We start from the raw sequence: 21,457 nt of genomic DNA, 5'->3' as shown, positions 1-21,457 counted from the left end.
CGTTAAAGGTATAGGAAACGTAGGACAACTAAAGTGTATTACAAATATGCCCATTCTATATAGCAGAAATTGTGTATGGGAAATCGTAATTAATAATTCAAAATAAATGTTATTTCTATGTTTCAGATTATTTTTGACGCCAAACAAAATCCCTTAGGTTAATATGACATAATTTCGCAATTACTGTAGTTAGTCTCATAAAAGGTAAAGAACATTTAAATAAATGTAAAGGTACATTTTTCCAAAACACATTACTGGTACCTACACTTATATAAATATGTCAAATTCCTTTCACTACCCCATTTCTATGGCATTGTATGCAATGGGATGCTTTCCTGTTTTGGACACCTACAGTCATTCAAATATTCTGTAGCCAATACCAAAATGTAGATCAATATATTTATGCAAAGTTGCATAATAATTTACCAGTATAAATAGGAATTGCCAGGCAGCTTTTTTCTTCTCGTTATCAATATGAACTCACTGGGATATATCAACTGAAATTATTTAAGAGTTGTTAACGCCATCCAAGAATCTTGGCCTCCGTAAAGTTTTAAGGTTGGGTTTCCTATGGAATTACTGGGGGATAGCGCGAACGCAGTCCCCCGCTAACAAAAATTGCGCACTCGAGTTAACCACATTTGGGTTAATCGCAGGGTCAGCGCCACCGGAGTGCAATGGTGAGCCTCGTCCTGGGAGAACCGCCTTCGTGATCACGGTATCTCCTGTGCCAGGTAAGTATGCTCTCCTAACCCGTGCGCCGACCCACGCTCGCTCACACTGAGAACCCCACGCGCTTTACAACACTTTATACAAATACCAAGTTAGACTTTCTTTTACGAAGACTCTTCTAGTGAAGGACACTTAGGTCTATATTCCAAAACAGTATTCGTGAACAAAAAGGTCAATTGATATTCATTCAATGTTAATTTGTCCTTATCATACCGTAAATTCTAGTATATAAGAAACTTTTTCCACCTATACTTCTATTATTCTACTTTTATCATTTCCGTGACATTTTATGGCAATTTTCATAGTTTGGTATATATATATATATATGAAAATCCACACATACACACTCGCACTTATTAATGTAACCCATCAAGGCATCCATAAATACAGATGGATACAAATCTACGAAAATGGTCGTATAAATGCAATATTCACACGATTTGAATGCACTCACGGATATGCATTTTTCAAATCTAGTTTACATTACGCTAAACTAATATCAAATGGAAATAATGGTCAGAGTTCCCAATACTATATATATATATATATATATATATATATATATATATATATATATATATATATAATATATATATATATGGAAAAATAAACGAAAGAAAATGAACCGTATACTATTACGCAAAAACTATATACATGTACATATTCCTGCATATGCAAATACAGAATATGAACGAAAGTATTCGTCTGTGTGCGCGTACGTTTTTACGTGCAAGTATGCATGTGCATGTACGTGCGTGTGGACGCGTGTCAAAGTGTGCGGGTATATACAAGGTCCAAATATTCATATAGTAATAGACCTTGGGCATATGAGTGTATGCAGGCCTGTGTCTGTGGGTGTGAAAGTGTGGCCGTGCATGAATGTGTTTGTATACGCGCGTGCGTATATGTTAATAAAGATGTTTTGTGATAGTTGGTCAAGACGCTAAAAGTATTTCCCCATATGTACTTTCATTGAAGTCCGATGAAGTTATCCAACGTTGTCATCCCAGCAACAGTTTTTCATACAGAAAATTTCTATACAGGAAACATTCTCATAAGCCAATCAAATTTTTAATAACTTCCAACGTCATGTCGTTTACACCCTTTTACCTATACAGAGCATCACAAGCAAGTCCTCAGAAACCTTTTCTTGGACACTTACACAACCATGTTTCGCTATCGCTTCTCGGCCTTTTGGCTAAGATCAAAGTGTAGTATCTGTTCTTATCAGCTTAATATCTGATACGATCCCCATGTGGGATCTACGATATTAAACTGATTTTTGGAAAATGGCGAAGTGCTAGGGGCTTGCTCCACCTTTGCCGCGGATCGGCCCGGTATTGCAGTACCTCCGGGATTGGTCCACTCCCTCCGGGGAGGATATCAACAATTATATTTACTTGTACGCAGTTACAAAGTTTCAAATTAGCTCCTCTCTTATCAGCTGGTATTACACTAGCTTCAAGAGACTAGTTGACGCTTAACGGTTAAGTTCCATCGCTGTCGAAGATTGCCTCAGTAATGCAGTTTAGCTAGAAAGTTACAACACTTTCTGCAAATAAAACACGAAATTAAAAGGATTTCTGAGAAATGGCCAATTATTGCAGTACCTCCTAAATTCATCCAATCTCTCCGGCAACATATTAACTAATAAAACATATCAACTAATTGAATTGATCATATATATCAAAGGTAAGGCTACGATCACATTCAGCTACATGTAAAAGACCATAGCCTTCCCACTCCATGTGATACCTCTCTTTAGTAACTTATGGTATGCGAAACTATAAATCGTAACTATGAATCATTTATCTTGATTGCCCTTTCATTCACGGCTTTTGGCGTTACCGTCACATGAATTTAAAAAGGGAGTGCAGGAACTCGAGTATAATAATTATACTCAGGGGCAGTACTAAGAATGATGGCATCCAAAGTAGACAAATCAATTATAACTACATCTAATAGTTTTACTTGTAATAGTAAGCACAAAATTATCTACATTTACGAACAAATTACTCGCTTAATACTCTAATAACAAGTGTTGACACTTCAGTTTACTAGCAACACGTTGAAATTGTATTTTTTGTTCCCCGTATCATCAGGAAATTCTCAAAAGTTTAAAATACTTCTTGCTGATTGATATTCAACCACTCAGCCTGTGATCCACCTCTGAACATCGGTAAACCGAGTCAGAACGGTCATCATACTCTCAAGCACAACACTTGAGAGCCGCTTCCGCTCAGAGGATTACACTAACAGTCCTCATCGTGGTTGACTATATCCCGAGAATCTTGGCGAGAAACCCGGCAATCGCATCTTCTTCTTTCTTCTTTGCTGGATTTCTTGGTTATAAACCAGCGGCATGTGGCCAAGGCTATTAAACCAATGGATCCTATTCATTCTATCAATCTATGTAAGGTCATAAAGTTTTGTCTCCTTAGAAAAGCGATTACTTTACTTACTTTTTTTTTTTTTGTCATCTGATAAAAGATTTGATGTTGTGAAATCTTTATCTTTTAATCTGAAATAATTTATTATATTTTGTCTCTGGTTATTATAGATTTGACATGCTGTTAATATGTGATCTATTGTCAGGTTAGAGCTGCATGTCTGGCATTGTGGAGGGTATTTCTTTTCTATGTGTGTCAATCTTGTAGCGTTGACCCTAAGGCGGGCTTGTTTTATTATTCTATGAACCCTAGTTCTTGCTTGTTTGTAGTTGCAAAAGTTCTCATTAGTGACGTTATTTTTGAAAAGCCTGTAGGCCTTATTGCGTATGCGCAGCGCCCTGCGGCAATCTGGTGTCCACCATGGAACTCTATGCGCTTACTTTATCATCAATGGTTCTCCAGCAAGTTCGAGCTTGACGCTCCTTGTGAAGGCGACCCAGCCTGCCCTTTTTACGTTAAATTTGGGTGCTGAAGGCGTTCTCACTGTGTCGCATGAATATTCAATACAAATAGGAAGATTGTCGCTTCCCAACGAGTCGTCAATGGTGTGCCACAGGCACTTGGCTGCTATTGATGAAGAGACCAATGATAGGTCAATAAAGCTCAAATTACGGTATTATCGTCCACCCGCGTCGGACTACCATCGTTCAGAGGGACCAGATCAGACTCATTAATCAACTTAATTACTTGCTCACCTCTACCATCCACCCGCAGGGAACTCCATAACGTATGATGAGCATTAAAATCACCTAAAATTACTTTATTTTGTGGCAGACTATCCTGAGGAGCAAAGAGCTCATCATAGATTATCACATTATCAGGTGGACAATAAGCTGAACATATAGTCAGATACATGCCACTAATTTTTACTTTGCATGCGACAAATTCCAAAGCAGAATCAATAGTCACTTCAATAAAAGGGAGGCTTTGGTGGATGTACATGGCGACTCCGCCTCCACCCCTACCCTCACGATCCTTCCGACATAAATGGTAGTTCCTCAGTGAAACGACCTCGTCAGGGACAAAGTGTGTTAAGTGCATTTCTTGCAGAACTATAATATCGGGAGCATAAGACGAGGTTATTAATTTAAGGTCATTTACTTTAGATATAAGAAGCCTCCGGGCTAGTACAGTGGTAACGTGTCAGCCTCTCATCCGAGGGGTCGGCGGTTCGCGCCCCGCCCAGGCGCGAGAAGTTTCAACAGTCGCCTGGAGGTTACTGCTGTGGCTGGGCACCACAGCGGGTAAGGACTTGGTTCAGCCGAGTCAGCACCTGCTGACACACGTGAGCGAGTCGGCATTAGTCGTCGACACAGGCCGGGCTCCCCCCATGGGTATAGCCCGGGCGAGGCTAAAAATCGCATATCGGTCTTATCCTTAGATCTAAGACTTCGACAGTTTCATTGTATAATGGTCGATGCGAAAATTACGTTTTATGGGGCTTGGGAGTGCCTTGTCCGCCAGTTTTAATTTTCTTTTTCTAGGAGGGAGCGCCTCCTCTCCCTCGATTCCCGGGGACCTCTCTCGGGATGGTTCAGAGACAGAAGCCTCCATGTCCTGCACCTCCTGGCGAGGGAGACGACTCACAGATTGCGACCTGCTACTCTCTCGAGAAGCCGATCGCGAGCCAGACGAAGTCCTTACAGGAGTCGCCCGGACGGGGAGGTGCGATCCGAACTGTGATTCGGTATCAGCCTCCTTAGGATGTTTATGCTGGGTTGATGCAGTCATTTGATCGACCAATTTAGTCAATTGATATACTTTAATATTTAGTTCTTTATCGGTTTGAGTTCAGCAATTTCTTTATCCTTAGCTGCAAGCTGTTGACTGACATTACTTGCACTAGGGGTGATGTTAGTTACTGCTGCAGCATAGGATGTATCGGGTTTGTGTGTCAAACTTTCCATTTTCCTCTTAGCTTCAGTATAACTAACTTCATGCTTTCTCATATATGCTAATGCCTCAGTCTCCTTCTTCAGGATGCTGTACTCAGCAGATCCTGACTGATGGGGACCTCCACAGTTAGCACATTTGGAAATATGGCTAGTACATGCGATGGTGTCATGGGCTTCAGCACATTTACGGCAAACACATTTACTTGAGTCTTTATCAATACATCTTAATGAGGTGTGTCCGATTTTTTTGGCATCTATTACAATGCACTGGGTTTTGGATGTAAGGTTTGACCTGGACACATTCATATTCAACATTGACATACTCAGGGATTTTATTTAAAGTAAATATAAAAAAGCAGTTCAGTCTTCGTTCACACATTAACCCAGCCATTGGGAGTGTGCAAGCCAGTACACTTCTAGTGCCGGTCCCAAGCCCGGATTAATGGGGAAGGTTGTGACAGGAAGGGCATCCGACGTAAAACTGTGCTCCAAATCCAAAAATGAATCAGGCGGAACATTTATTTCAAGATATGGCTAGGGCGTCCCCCGTAGGCGACGCGCGAGGACATCGCCGTACACTCGTGAGAAATGGACAGCGGCTACCGTATCAAGAGCGAATACGGCTAAAGAAGTTAGCTCATAGGAGGGGGGAGAGGCAGAAGAAAGAAAATGAGACGATAGGTTTGAAGATTGGAACACTGAATGTGGGGAGTATGACAGCGAGGAGCCACGAACTGGTGGACCTGATGGAGAGGAGAAAGGTAAGAATCATGTGCTTGCAGGAGACAAAGTGGAGGGGAGTAAGGCCAAAGAACTTGGAAACGGATTAAACTGTTCTACATAGGAGACGATGGAAGAAAGAACGGAGTTGGAATTGTTTTGGATGAGGAACTCAAGAAGGGGGTACTAGAAGTGACAAGATCTTCAGACCGAATCATCTGGCTTAAGATGGAGATGGGTAAACTGGTGGTGAACATCATGAGTGTGTATGCGGCCCAACAAGGTTGTGCAGACGAAGAGAAGGAGAAGTTTTGGGAGGAGTTGGACAAAGAAGTGAGAAAAATTCCAGCTGAGGAGAAACTATGGATAGGGGGTGATTTCAATGGACACTATGGTGGTGATAACACAGGCAGAGAAGAGACGATGGGCAAATTTGTTATGGTACTAAGAATGATGGTGGGGAAGAACTCGTGACATTCGCGATGAGGCATAATTTGTGGATCGTTAACACGTTCTATAAGAAAGCCACTAGGCACAAGATCACCTACCAAAGTGGAAGCACTCAGTCACAAATAGATTACATCCTCTGCCGCTCATATGACAAGAATACGAAAGACTGTAAAGTAATTCTTGGGGAAACCATCACAAACCAACACCGACCAGTCATTTGCACACTTAAAGTTGTGAAGTCAAAACCCCAGACGAAGTCAAGAACCCAGAAAATCAAGTGGTGGAAGCTAAAAGAAGCGCAGAGCAGAGATGATTTTACAGATAAGGTTAGAGAGACCCTAGAAAGACGTAGACAGGAAGAGAGGTGTGACTGGGAAACAATCGCAGAAGACATGCGGGATCTGGGAGAGAAAGTCTGTGGCAAAACCTCCGGAATGGCAAAGGCTGGAAAGGAGACGTGGTGGTGGTGTGATGAAGTCCAGAGAAGAATTAGTGAGAAGAAGGAAGCAAAGAAGAAACTCTTTGAAGATCCATCTGAAGAGAACAAACCTTACTACAAAACAACAAAGAAGGAAGCTAAAAGAGCTGTGGCAACCGTAAAGGCAAGAGCATATAACCAACTCTACGAAGACCTTGATACAACAGAAGGTACGAAAAAGGTACTTAGAATTGCTAAACAAAGGGACAAAAACTCGAAAGACATCTATCAGACAAAATGGATAAAGAACGATGAAGGGAATGTGTTAACAAATGATGAGGATATTCTGGAAAGGTGGCGGTTGTATTTTATGAAGCTCATGAATGAAGAAAATCCTAGGGAAGCACGTGAGGAGGAACAGTTGGGGAATCCTGGTGAGGTGGAAGCCATCACTGACGATGAGGTGAGAAGAGCGCTAAGGAAGATGAAGGATGGAAAAGCAGTGGGACCAGATAATTTACCAATTGAAGCATGGAAGTGCCTTGGTGAAGAAGGAGTAACTATCCTGTGCTCAATGCTCAACAAGATTTTCGATGAAGAAAAGATCCCAGAGTCGTGGCGGAAGAGCATACTCGTCCCTATCTATAAGAACAAAGGTGACATCATGGCCTGTGGTAACTACCTAGGCATAAAACTCATGAGCCACAGCATGAAATTATTTGAACGTATGATTGAGCACCGACTAAGGGGTGTGGTGAACATCAGTGAAGAGCAGTTTGGATTCATGGAGGGGAAGTCCACTCCAGATGCCATTTTCGCGCTGAGGCAAGTGCAGGAGAGATACAGAGAAGGTCACAAAGAGCTGCATGGAGTATTCATCGATCTGGAGAAAGCATACGACAGGGTGCCACGGGAAGAGATGATGTGGTGTATGAGAAAGAAGAACGTCCCAGAGAAGTACATCCGTGTTGTGCAAGACATGTACAAGGAAAGTGAGACAGTGGTGAGGTGCGTGGCAGGGACAACAGAGCCGTTCATGGTGGAAGTAGGGTTGCACCAGGGGTCGGCACTTAGCCCGTTCGTGTTTGCGATCATCATGGATACCCTGACAGACGACATTAGGAAGGAGGCCCCATGGAGCATGATGTTTGCTGGAAGTGCGAAGAGAAGGCAGACCTGGAAGTGGACCTGGAGAGGTGGCACAATGGATTGGAGAAGAGAGGAATGAAAGTGTCAAGAGCAAAGACAGAGTACATGTGTTTAAATGGAAGGCAAGGAGGGAGCGTACTGATGGACGACCAACAGCTGCCAGAAGTAACAGAATTCAGTATCTTGGTAGTCTGCTACAATCGGATGGAGGTGTCGACAAGGAGATCAGCAGAAGGATCCAATCAGGCTGGAATAATTGGAAAAGAATGTCTGGAGTGATGTGCGACAAAAGGATACCCATAAAAGTGAAGGGAAAAATACACCAAACCGTGATCCAGCCAGCAATGCTGTATGGGTTAGAAACAGTCCCTCAAACCAAAAGGTTAATGAAGAGATTGGAGGTGGCTGAAATGAAAATGTGTAGATGGGCGTGTGGTCTTACTATGAAAGACAGGGTAAGAAATGAGGACATCCGGGAAAGAATGGGAGTAACAAATGTCGGGGTGAGAAGCAGAAGAGCGAGATTGAGGTGGTATGGGCATGTGAAGAGAAGAGAGGAGAATTACGTGGGACAGAGAATGCTTACTCTGGAACCACCGGGAAGAAGAGGAAGAGGACGTCCGAAGCAACGGTGGATGGACAACAAGGCAGATATGCAGTCCATTGGCGCAAAGGAGATTGACACTCAGGACAGAAGGACTTGGAAGAAGTTCGTATCCGCCGCAGCGACCCCATACTAAATGGGAAAAGCTCGAAGAAGAAGAAGAAGTCTTCGTTCACACATTCCCATCCTTCTTGGTCATACAATTAACGTCCACGACATCTTGGTCCTTCATGCTCTCGAGAATTTCACTTTCTTCCATCGTCCTCAAATCCCTGTGAAAGATTACTCCCTTACAGGTATTTGGGCCTATAGGAATAGTTACTTTAACTCGAAGATCATGAATTTGCGTCACCTTAAGTAAATCCTTAATCTGGGAGTTATATTGTACTTAAACAAGAAGGCTTCCATCTCGCATTTTTTTGACAAATAAAAATCGCCGTCCACTTGACCATCAACGACCTTATTGATGATAAGGGGATTCACGTTCAAAAGCGATCGATTTTCATTCACGCATTTTACATTCGCAAACCTTGCGTTCTCAGTGGGGATTTTGAAAAGTGGTCTTCTCGTCTTGTCATTAGTGGGGTTGTTCATAGTCGAATTCGTCAAAGAGTGGTCATGAATCGCCTCTCCTCCTTGAGAAGAAGGGGTAGCCGGGGTATCATTCATCATGGGTATTGGGCCAGGTCCGACCCCTTGGCTCAAAGCCGTAGTCCTGAAGGGATTAAAAACTCCTAACTTTGGTATCAACCTAAACAATAGTTAAGAGAATAAGGCAGTTTTGTCCTCTACCCCCCAGTGGAAGCCTGGTTGCCGAACTTACCTAGAGAAGGACGGTAATTCACAAGGACCTCCGGTAGGCTCAGGAAAGTCATATTAAGGGGGAAATTTTAGAATAGAAAAAGTGCGCCCAAAGGCCGCCCCAGACTATTGGGCCTCCCTACCCATGGGTCAAAGCCCACAAGTGCTACCCTAGTGTAAATGTGTGTGGGTGTGTACATGTGGATGGGGGTATATACGTGTGTGAGTGTGTAGGTGTGTGAATGTCTGTGTATACATATGCTTATTTGTGTACAGATGCCTACACGTGTATACATATACGTATGTGTGTGTGAATGAACATCATTAAACGTGTGTGTACCCATGTGTACATGTGTAAACATGAGCGTGATTACATGTGTGTGCATGTGTAAATGTGTACATGTGTGCACAAGTATTAGTGTGTACATGTATGTCCATGCATGTGAAAAATGTGTGCGTTTATATGTATGTGTGGACGTGTGTGTACATGTATGTACTAATTTGTATGTTTACACGCATATGTATGTGTGCTAGTGTGTGCGCATGTTTGCACTAGTGCTTGTGTGTGTGTGTGTGTGTGTGTGTGTGTGTGTGTGTGTGTGTGTGTGTGTGTGTGTGTGTGTGTGTGTGTGTGTGTGTGTGTTGTGTGTGTGTGTACGTGTGTGTGTGTGTGTGTGTACTGTGTGTGTGTGTGGTGTGTGTGTGCGTTTGTGTGTGTGTGTGTGTGTTTTGTGCATGTGTGTGTGTGTGTGTTTTGCATGTGGTGTGTGTGTGCATGTGTGTGTGTGTGTGCATGGTGTGTGTGTGTGTGTGCATGGTGTGTGTGTGTGTGCATGGTGTGTGTGTGTACATATGTGTGTGTACGTGTGTGTGTGTGTGTGTGTACATGCGTGTTGGTGTGTGTTGTGTGTTGGTGTGTGTGTACATGTGTGTTGGTGTGTGTGTGTGTGTGTGTGTGTGTGTGTGTGTGTACGTACAAATGTGTTGGTGTGTGTGTGTGTGTGTGTGTGTGTGTGTGTGTGTGTGTGTGTGTGTGTGTGTGTGTGTGTGTGTGCGTGCATGGATGTGTGTGCGTGCATGGATGTGTGTGCGTTACATGATGTTGGTGCGTGCATGGTGTGTGTGTGTGTGTGGTGTGTGTTTTGTGTTGTGGTGTGTGCTTGTGTGTGTGTGTGTGTGTGTGTGTGTTGTGTGTGTGTGGTGTGTGTCATGTGTGGTGTGTGTGTGTGTTATGGGTGTGGATATGTGTATGGTGTTGTGTACGTGTGTGTGTGGATGTGTGTTAAAATGTTGTTTGGATTTGTACATTGTGTGGGGGCATGTGTACACGTGTATAATGGGTGTGCATATGTGTAATTGCTGTGTGTACACGTGGTGTGGGGGTATGTGTGTACATATGCGCACTTACATTGATTATGGCCGAATCATATTCTTGCTTTCATGCACTATTTCGGTACCATGTTTACATATGTATATAGCCATCGTACGCTGCATGTTTTATATATCACATAATCGTGCTCTTAGACTAAGGTCTTTTCGACTCGGATACTTGGTGTCGATAAGGTGATTAATTGATTAGGCGAAAATTTATGATTGTGGTTCAATGATCGTACTTTAAACAATAGTGCTAATGTTAAAGCGTATTGTATAGCTGCGGGTAACAGTTTTAAAAATATTATAAGATGTAATTTGAATGTAGTATATTGATATGATGATGTGAATAAAGCTGAAAGGGCTGTCGTTTTGGGCTGTAGTGCGGCCCTTTTGGTAGTAATTGCATGTGTCGTATATGGATGAAAAGGGTTTCACCGATCTCACTGGTGTCTTATCGCAAATTAGGGAACACTATTCGCTTATTTACCCCCTCCCCCCAACAATACACAATACGTGGGAGTGGTCTCATGCGCAGCATTTTATTTCGGTAAGTAATTTCGTTATACTGGAAAACAAGCAAATCTTTACGAAGCTAGTTACCTAACGGGGAAAAAAAAAACTTCAATATAACAATGGTTTTCCGACTACGGTCATTGTCACGTAAATACCATTGTTAACAACTAAATAGGTGTAACGTATCAATTCACACACACATCAAAAAACTCACCGCCAATTGTACGGTAAAAAAGTACTAAAAAATACTAAGGATTATGTGAGACTTACCTTTTCTGTAGTTTAGCTTTCTTCCATTGTATAATGGGTGGCGGTGACTTATTTACTTTGCTAGGCCTTCATGCATAATAGATAACTCTGTTTCAATATGACTTGCCCCTCGTTCCACTACATAAAAGACATACACGTACACACTTTATGATTTCAGAAGCAATCCACTCTTGAGAAAACAATTACATTCCTGTTCTTGAGAAAACAATTACATTCCTGTTCCAGTATATATTCTTACGTAACAAGTATCACACATTGACAAGAAACAAGTACAGTCTCATATACCTTAATTCTGTATCACGCATTGACATTATATGTATTGTAGCGTCTCACAAACACTACATGGCTTCGAATTTCACTTATTCACTCTTTTCTTAGTCAAGGACAACTGACAAATTTCCCTGTGACAAGGAATTGAAAGAACAACCCACTATTGACATTCGTCTCTCTCATTGGCTAGTTTTCTGTAAACACTGCCGCAGGGCAACGACAGTCCGGTGTTCTCATTGGTAGACTCGTGATATCTGACGCTCTCATTGGCTATCTTGTGTAAACATTGTCGTAGATATGAAAAGCTGAAAGTACATTAAACTTTGTATGCGTGTGCGTGTGTGTGTGTGTGCGTGTGCGTGTTCGTGCGTGAGTGTGTGCGTGTGCCTATGTATGTCTATGGATATGTGTATATATGTATATATGTGTATATGTGTATATATGTGTATATGTGTATATATGTATATGTATATATATATATATATATATATATATATATATATATATATATATATATATATATATAGGTGTATAAATATTATATATAATTTATATATATAAAAAATAAATATATATATATAAATAAATATATATATAAAAATAGATATATATATATAAATAAATATACATATATAAATAAATATATATAATAAAATATATATATAAAATATATATATATATATATATATATATATATATATAGATATATATATATATATGCTACGCCAGTGGGTCTTTGTCTCTGTGCGAAACATGTGTTAACATGAAAAGGATGACCTGGGCATGTGTAACATGAAGGGACCTGGGCAAACATGAACGCAGCTGGCTGTGAGCGGAGGAGCGGAGGAACAAGCAAGAGACGGAGTTGGGTGCTGCTCCTGTGAAGACCTCGTGTGTGCCTTTGTGACCTGATAAACTTGTGTTGCCCTGTTATAAGCTGTATCGTGCAGTGTTTCCCCCTGTATTGTGCTATAGAAAAGTGTACGGGTAAATAACTTGTGTAAAAAAGAAAGACTGTCATTCTGTGTTTATTTCGTGCCCTGCCTCGCCACTTGATGTTTCCCCTTGTGGTGTTCTGGGACGCTGTGGTGCTCGGTGCCTCTTGAACTGTTTCACGACCTGTGGATAGCACGCCGTCTGCCTAGCCTGCCTTGTGTTGGTGGCTGAGAGACGAGGCGGCCGGCGTAACAATATATTGTGTGTGTGTGTGTGTGTGTGTGTGTGTGTGTGTGTGTGTGTGTGTGTGTGTGTGTGTGTGTGTGTGTGTGTGTGTGTGTGTAACTTGTTATGAATATATTAATTATATAATGTATATACTACAAATATATATGCATATGCATGTATATGTATTGTTACGCCGACCACCTCGTCTCTCTGCCACCAACACAAGGCAGGCTAGGCAGACGGCGTGCTATCCACAGGGTCGTGAACACTGAACAGCTCCAAGAGGCACCGAGCACCACAGCGTCCCAGAACACCACGAGAGGAAATGCCAAGTGGCGAGGCAGGGCACGAAATAAACACAAAATGACAGTCTTTCCTTTATTAACGAGTTATTTACCCGTACACTTTTCTATAGGCACAATACAGGGGGAAACCAGCATGTCACACTGCACGATACAGCTTATAACAGGGCAACACAAAATATCAGTCACAAGGCACACACGAGGTCTTCACAGGAGCAGCACCCAATTCCGTCTCCACAGGAACAGCAGCCAACCACGTCTCTCTTGGCTTGTTCCTCCGCTCCTCCGCTCACAGCCAGCTGCGTCATGTTTGCCCAGGTCCCTTCATGTTAACACATGCCCAGGTCATCCTTTTCATGTTAACACATGTTTCGCACAGAGACAAAGACCCACTGGCGTAGCACTATCCCCCTCTATCAAGCAGACGACCCGTCTGCTCTGACATACCTAAACATGAAACAAAATACAGAAAATTTAAATAAAATTAGTCCTCAGGAACAAACAAAATCCTTTCAAACAAAAGTAACCGTAATTGTAAATCAGTTCTCAGAAACACAAAAATCTTTCATCCAGCGCGGCTTTCTCCGCTCTCGCTGGGGTCGCTCTGGAGGAGGTGTGGGCGGCGGTAGATTGGTAGTGGCACCCAGAGGGGTATCTTCTGCCCCAAGACCTGGCTCATGGTCACCAATGACGTCTGTTGCATCGCCCTCACCGTCCAAATGCTCGTCCTCATCTCGGTCAGCGTCTGCCACGTCCTCATCGCCGCTACTGGGGCTAACGTCATCTTTTTCACCATGGACCCAGGAGTAGCTTCCTGGCCCATGGTAACGCCACAGCTGGTGCGCCAAGTCCTCGAGGAAGTCAGGCAACGGCCTCACACCAACCAACTCCTTGCTCCCCGACAACTCTTCTGGAAGCTCCACTTCTTCACAAGTGCCCAGCTTTGCACCAGCTGGCACCTTCAGGTCTTTATTGGAGAAGTTAGCTACCAACACTGTAACTAACACCTCCCCTGGTCCAACAAGGCTCCGCCCAACCGCTTCGCCATCAGCCAGCTGCAGGTTTTGGATGGGCTCCATGAGGCACTATACTCCACGCATCACTCTTGACAGTCGATACCGGATTCTAGACTCTGTCCTGGGGGCAAGGTGCAGTCGCTCAGCCGTAACTACCTCTGCACAGCCAACCTCTGGAAGCAAGGGCACATCTTCACCGTGCAACCTCACCAGCTTCCGTCCAAGGTCGACACACGCCTTACTCTGCGTCAGGTAGTCAAGGCCCAGCAAACAGTGCTCGTCCAGATCGGCCACATACACCGGCAGCCTCTGCACCGTGCTGCCCACGCCAATACGAGCCTCCACTGGCCCCTTGAGCTGCACACAATGCCCCACGACACCACACAGTCTCTGTGGTGCATCTGGAAGTCGCATAGTGGCCAACATATCAGGCCGCACTAGGGTCTTCTCAGCCCCAGTGTCCACTGTCAGGCGGCATGGCTTCCTATCTACTGAGCCCTCCACCTGCATCGTGCTGGTTCGACGGTAGCTTACCCAAGTCGGGGCCCGGGAACAGAGGACGGCTGGGTTTCGGCCTCCTTCTCCAGCCTGTCCGAGTTTTCCTCCTGCACCACTTCCTTAGCCTTAGGACATGCACTCGGATGGTGACCATACCTGCCACAGTCCTTGCAGCACTGCTGGAAGGCATCAGAATCCGTCCGGTTGAGAGGACGTGTTCTCCATTCCCTCTGACACTGACTACGTCTGTGACCTTCCTCTCCGCAGCCCCAACACAAGCCTTGGAAAGTGCTCGGGCTCACCTTCCTCAATGCTACCTTCTCCACTTTAGCCTTCTGGCCCCGGAGGTCACGGCGGGGCTGAGCAGCTGGCCCTAGGCCACTGGTTGCCTTCAGGAAGGCCTCGAACTCCAAGGCCCTCGCCAGCGCCACCTGCAGGTCCTCAGGGTGTGCCTGCTTGACGTAGATTTGCAGCTGCTGGTCCTGCAAAGCGTCAACAAAGAAATTGCGGGCCAGGACCACAATCATCTCTTCCGCAGCCGCAGGGTACGACCTCCTTACCAGCACCTCCACATCCTGTGCCAGCTGGGATAGTGTTTCGCCACGCTCACGAGTCCGCTTCTTCAAGCGGGCCCGATATACCTCGGCCTGGTGGTGGTGCCCGAAACGGCGTTTCAAAGCCTCCGCCACGCTGGTGTAAGAGGCATGTTGGGATGGCGGCAGATGCCCCAACACTTCCACCGCGGGGCCCCTTAGCGCTGTTACCAGCTGCAGGGCCTTCTCTTCCTGGCTCTAGCCCTGGGCAGATGCAAGCATTTCAAATTGGGCGACATATGCCTCCCAGGCCACCTTCCCGTCATACTCAGCTGGCTTACGTTTCACAGAATGTCTGGAGGCCGAGGGGCTGCAGGGTGGAGAACGCGTGCCGTGAACTAACACACCTGGGGGGGAGGAAGGGGGTGAGGGTGGCAACGAGGCGGGTTGACCGGGTCCGAGTTTGCCGCCACCTATACCCAGAGGAACGGTTCCGATGGGTCCCCCAGCCTTCTGCAGCGACCACTGGCTGCGACACGACGCTGCGAGGCCCGGGGATTTCCTGCCACGGACCCCAGGCAGACCTCAGCAAATCTGACACTCTGGCATCTGTTGCCAGAACCTCGTCTGCCTTCTCTGCTTGCAACGTTACTACCTCGTGATGCCGCCTTTCCCCTTCACTTCCCTTCTCAGGCCCTGAACCTCGCCCTTCAGAGTCTGCACCTCCTCCATCAGTTCACTCTTCACGCTGTTGCAGGCCTTGTCGGTGTACTGCTGAGTTTCCATCTTCACAGATGCAAGATTGCTCTGTAGCACCTCAACAAGTTGGCAGAACTGTTCCTCTGCCTTCCTTGCCTGCATCTCAACGAGATGGTGCGCCTGCTCGCGTGCCCTCTGTGCCTGCTCTTCTGCCCTTTGTGCCATTTCCTCCTTCATACCGGCCAGCATGGCAGTGATCAGGTCCATCTGGCTCGGCTTCACATCACTCGTGCCTGCCTCAGTCTTAGCCTCCTCTCCCTCATGGCTGCGGCCATCTTTGGAGAACATGATAAATCGGCGCTCTCACTGATCAAATATCACAAATCCCACTCCTGACACCAATTGTAACGCCGACCGCCTCGTCTCTCTGCCACCAACACAAAGCAGGCTAGGCAGACGGCGTGCTATCCACAGGGTCGTGAACACTGAACAGCTCCAAGAGGCACCGAGCACCACAGCGTCCCAGAACACCACGAGAGGAAATGCCAAGTGGCGAGGCAGGGCACGAAATAAACACAAAATGACAGTCTTTCCTTTATTAACACAAGTTATTTACCCGTACACTTTTCTATAGGCACAATACAGGGGGGAACCAGCATGTCACACTGCACGATACAGCTTATAACAGGGCAACACAAAATATCAGTCACAAGGCACACACGAGGTCTTCACAGGAGCAGCACCCAATTCCGTCTCCACAGGAGCAGCAGCCAACCACGTCTCTCTTGGCTTGTTCCTCCGCTCCTCCGCTCACAGCCAGCTGCGTCATGTTTGCCCAGGTCCCTTCATGTTAACACATGCCCAGGTCATCCTTTTCATGTTAACACATGTTTCGCACATAAACAAAGACCCACTGGCGTAGCAGTATATATGGGTGTATATATGAATATATGTATATTTATATATGTATATACATCTAGTGTGTCAATATGTATATGTACACTCACGCACACATCTATACGTATATGTTTGTTTGTTTGTTTCAGTGTGTGTGCGCGTGTGTGTGTGTGTGTGTGTGTGTGTGTGTGTGTGTGTGTGTGTGTGTGTGTGTGTGTGTGTGTGTGTGTGTGTGTGTGTGTGTGTGTGTGTGTGTGTGTATGCGTGCGTGCGTGCGTGCGTGCGTGCGTGCGTGCGTGCGTGTGTGTGTGTGTGCGCGTGTGCGTGTGTGTGCATTAATATATTGCATAAGATGGGAATATCTTCCAAACCTGGAAATTACGTTGCCTTTTCGGTGTCTTAACTCTGGAATTTTCTGTGAAGTTTTCTTTTCAAGGATGAGGGATATATCTGCAACTTTTTTGTTGTTAAAAAGGATTGATAGACCTACACCTATAACCGCTATTCCTATATAGTTTTCCCTTGTGTTTACAACTTTCATTTATTTTACTCTACAAACAAATATGAATACTTAACCATTTTACTGTTGCATGGTGTGTTGGTAAACCTAAACAAGGAAGATTGCCAGATCCAATATGAGGCACTTCACCTATAGGCAAAACACACTTCTTGTTCATGTCCTTTTATTAATTCAATCGATTTTACCCAATATTACTTTTTTATACATCGAGTTCGTGGTGTATTTCTGTTAACTGACACTGAGCCACTTGCTACAACATATTGCACCATTATGTGTTCATGATACATGTTGTTTATTACTGAAGTTAATTACTCATACTGAAAAATCGTAGTTATGTTTTCTGTTGTACGCAAGGGACCGAGCCAGTGAATAGAGGAGGAAAGGCATCCATAGCGAAATCAAGAAATGTTGTTGCTAATACTATTTTTTTTATGATACATATCATGCCATTATTTCTACCACTGCCATTGTTATTATTTTGCATCATTGCTATCATCACTATTAACAGATGGCCTTTTCGTAAACATGCTAAAATAATAGTAACAGTAGTTATAAGAGATTTCACGTTTCTCTTTCTTATTTTTTATTATTATTTTCCTCTCATTGTTATGACCAGTAACAATGATTGAATCTGCTTCCCTTTCTTCATCATATGACCTTGCCGGAAATATTTGGGTTTCTTTCGTCTCATTTTGCATTCGTGTTTACCTATTAGAATGCTCAGTACCAAGCTGCATTAATCCTTTGGCTGCCCGACAATTCGTTCATTGTTAACAGTGTTTCAAGTGCGCCCTCTAATGCTTATGAGCGTTCTTCTGTACGCGCCATGAAAGTTAATCCAGTATTATAGTTCAAGCCAGATCTCTAATGCACATATGCAATGACAGCGTCCAGGATTAAATTTAATACACCTCCGCAACAGACTTTACTTTTGAGCTTAATCTTAATCCTGCACATGTGCAGAAAGAGCTACTTAATCCCACCAATCATGTATTAATACGTCATGACAACGTCATCAACGCCATAGAGTTGAGTTGTCATTAATATTTAAAATAAACAATAACGAACAAATTCTATTTTCATGTCAAAATGAAAATGCATCAAATATATATTTTTTTATAAGTTGTGATATTCAAACTGCAGATGTAACTCTCAACTTTGAAAAGAAAAACGAAAAGAAAATCCCACAGAGAATTCCAGAGTTTGTAGACACAGAAAAAGCAATGTTATTTCCAGATTGGAAAAAATATTCCCAACTTATGCAAAATATTAATCGAATAAGAAGAAAAAGCTTTTAATAACGTCACGATTAGGTTTTAAATTCAAAGTACAAACCTATTGATTCTTTAAACTATAGTGACCAAAACCGCGCGGACATTTGCTATCATGATCCTCGCTAGCAATACCCTGAAAATATGCCCTACCCGTAACAGTTTTAAGTATTTTATTAATATAATAATGTACAATAATATTCATAGTTTTAGTGTGTAAAATGAAGTTACAGGTCGTGCTAAAAGGCGGAGGAAATTATCACCAATTCAATTCACCCATCCAAATACTGACCAGACTCAACGTTGCTTAACTTAGCTGATCGGAAGAGAAGCAGTGCTTTCAATGTGGTATGATCGTTAACATAAATACCGTAAGCATTAATCAGTTTTCTATCAGTGCTCATACATTTTAATATAATTTTGCATTGAACGTCATTGCTGTGATATCCCAGTCATATGACTAAAATCTGCTCCACACGTATGCATCAGTCACAACCGACCATTATCGGGAGTATTGGTAATTTCAAATCAGTTGCCATCACTTTCATCCACCTGCAAGTACCGCTTAAGAAGTTAAGTAAAACAATATTGTATGTAATAATAAATCTGTATATACGTGCAACTAAATCACTTGTACATTCCGTCATTGTAAACAGGACAAGCTCAATGATAGAGCATATCGTATTTATTCTAATTGAAACTTTTTTTTTTTAATTATGGTGTTGCTATTATTATAATTATTATTAGTGTTATTATTTTCATGACCATTGTCACCGTAATTATTATTCGTAATAGCACAGGGTTACTGCTGCTATTAACATTATCATCATTGCCATTATAATGGTAATAATGATACCACTAGAATCAGTGATGGTAACCAGTTGTCAAAAACAATACAGATACATCAAATGTTGATAGAAATGTAGCAGACACAAAAAAATGGTAAATCATGAACCACCATTGGTTTTACTCCCTTAAGTGGTTGGCTGTGGTCGAAGCATGTATTGAAGAATAAATTTCATTGATGTGACGTCGAAAATGCCGCTTCTCGTCCGATCACGAAAGTGTGGCAACATTCATTTTGGTCAGTATTCGAATGGGTGACCGCCTAGGAACACTAGATGCTATTGACATTTTGTATTCTTCGTGCATGTTCTTTTACGGCTTTCCCCTCCGCGAGCTAGTATAGCGTACTACCCCAAGCGGCAAATAAGTACAAACATAAGTATGCAGCACAATAATAGGTCCTGTCTCAGCACCAGGTAGAAGAGATATAGAAAATCTTATATGAAAACATTCCAAAGAAAAACTTGCAAAAAATGAAACTACATATTAATATAAGTGACACTGAAAATGCCTAAGGCATGTCCATGACATTGAGGCACAATAATCTACTTTCCTATCCGTAATAGATTTTTTCTGTGAGTATCGTTATGATCATATAAGATGGCCAAGGTCACCATGACTGTTTATTTCTTACTATAATTACTATCATTAACTTCATCGAATTATTAATTTACCTATTATCATCGTTATTGGTAGGGTAATTATAAACATTATCAACATTAATATTATCTACTTTTTTTTCAATTTTATCATCAATAATTTTATCACCATTGATATCCTAATTATGATTTACATTAATCATTATAATCACTATAGTAGTATCATTATTACCATTATCATGACAACAATGATTATTTTGATGGCAACAAACATCATATGCTAATAACAATAATAATGATGGTGAGATTAAACATGAAAATACTAGTAATAACACAGCACTACAAATACAACTGAAAATACTGATAATAACAACAATATCATTTAGCTCTGTGCGAGAGATATAGTTGCATTTAAAACATATTTCATTTTATTCAATTTATTATGCATTACTTGTACATCTTGCATTCTTTACGAGTTGTAAAGCTCGATAATTAGTAAAAAGCTTATGGCAGGTGCAAGATAAAGGTGATATAGAGTTGAAATTGCCAATATTCCCGATAGTGCTAGACAGTGATTGATGTATACATTATGAGCTGATTTCTGTGATGACAATTATATAGAAATGATGAGCACTGAGAGAAAATTGGCAAAACGTTTAGCTTATCTATGCCATCTATAATACCATGTTGAAAGCACCGCTTCTCGTCTGATCAGCTAATTAAGCAACGTTGGGTCTGGTCAGTACTAGGATGGGTGACCGCCTGGGAACAACAGATGCTGTTGGCATTTTATTATATATGCTAATATGATATGCATTTTTTACCACATTTTAACAACTCTTCGTATATTCGTATAAAGATAAATACTAAAATTATTCTTCAATCAATACGAAATACAGTAAAATTCGGCGTTGTCGAATTTAGAGATAAGGATAAACAGAAAATGCATAGGGGAATAACGAAAGTAAAATGATAATGCTTGTTACTAATAATCATATTAGAAACAATATTTACAAAAATAAAAGAAAACCAATAAGAATAAAATGATTGAAAACACTCACGATCAAGTTTTAGCAATATGTTTGGCAGCAGTTTTGAAAATGTCTGTGTATGATTTGATAACCATTGAAACCAAGCGAGATTTATTTCCCTTAGTGGTCGGCTTCTGTGACTGATGAATGTAGGTGTAACTGGAAGGAATTTGTTGCAAAGCCAAAGGCTAAAGGAGAGCTGAACTGTAGATGGACATTTTCATTATTAGATGGACATTTTCATTATTATACAGATTTACTATTTCTTTCGCTAACGCCACGATGAAGTCACCGCTCAGCGATCAGCGAAATCAAGGATAGGTCTGGTCAGTACTATGACGGGCGAACGCTTGGGAACACCAGATGCTGTTATTCATTATACATGCTAAAATGATGCATATCTTGAGAGTTTCCGCGCCATAAAGCAGTAACAAT

At 42.5% G+C, this 21,457-nt stretch overlaps 1 protein-coding gene, 2 non-coding genes and 2 pseudogenes across 3 annotated transcripts; 3 read left to right on the top strand and 2 right to left on the bottom strand.

The window, feature by feature from the left end:
* Positions 1–580: 580 nt before the first annotated feature.
* Positions 581–742, bottom strand: LOC119570347. The gene has a single exon (XR_005228407.1). It is a non-coding gene; the product is annotated as a U1 spliceosomal RNA (small nuclear RNA).
* A 1,168-nt stretch (positions 743–1,910) lies between these two features.
* Positions 1,911–2,103, top strand: LOC119570349. Its single transcript, XR_005228408.1, has one exon. It is a non-coding gene; the product is annotated as a U2 spliceosomal RNA (small nuclear RNA).
* Positions 2,104–2,878: 775 nt separating this feature from the next.
* LOC119570350 lies at positions 2,879–3,046 on the bottom strand (annotated as a pseudogene).
* Positions 3,047–5,607: 2,561 nt separating this feature from the next.
* LOC119570344 lies at positions 5,608–6,271 on the top strand. Its single transcript, XM_037918124.1, has 2 exons — positions 5,608–5,788; positions 5,922–6,271. The coding sequence occupies exons 1-2, from the start codon at positions 5,608–5,610 to the stop codon at positions 6,269–6,271; spliced, it is 531 nt and encodes a 176-aa protein (XP_037774052.1).
* Positions 6,272–20,660: 14,389 nt separating this feature from the next.
* LOC119570353 lies at positions 20,661–20,778 on the top strand (annotated as a pseudogene).
* The last annotated feature ends 679 nt before the right edge of the window (positions 20,779–21,457 follow it).

This window comes from Penaeus monodon, unplaced genomic scaffold, assembly GCF_015228065.2.
Source record: "Penaeus monodon isolate SGIC_2016 unplaced genomic scaffold, NSTDA_Pmon_1 PmonScaffold_248, whole genome shotgun sequence".
NCBI lineage: Eukaryota > Metazoa > Arthropoda > Malacostraca > Decapoda > Penaeidae > Penaeus > Penaeus monodon.
This window is presented reverse-complemented; position numbering and strand designations above follow the sequence as displayed.

Bases quoted from the DNA above. Each gene is read 5' to 3' on its own strand.
- LOC119570344 (XM_037918124.1), top strand. From the start codon at position 5,608: ATGGCTAGGGCGTCCCCCGTAGGCGACGCGCGAGGACATCGCCGTACA. The intron at 5,789-5,921 runs GTATGACAGCGA...TGTTCTACATAG, and splicing joins TGGAACACTGAATGTGGGGA to GAGACGATGGAAGAAAGAAC.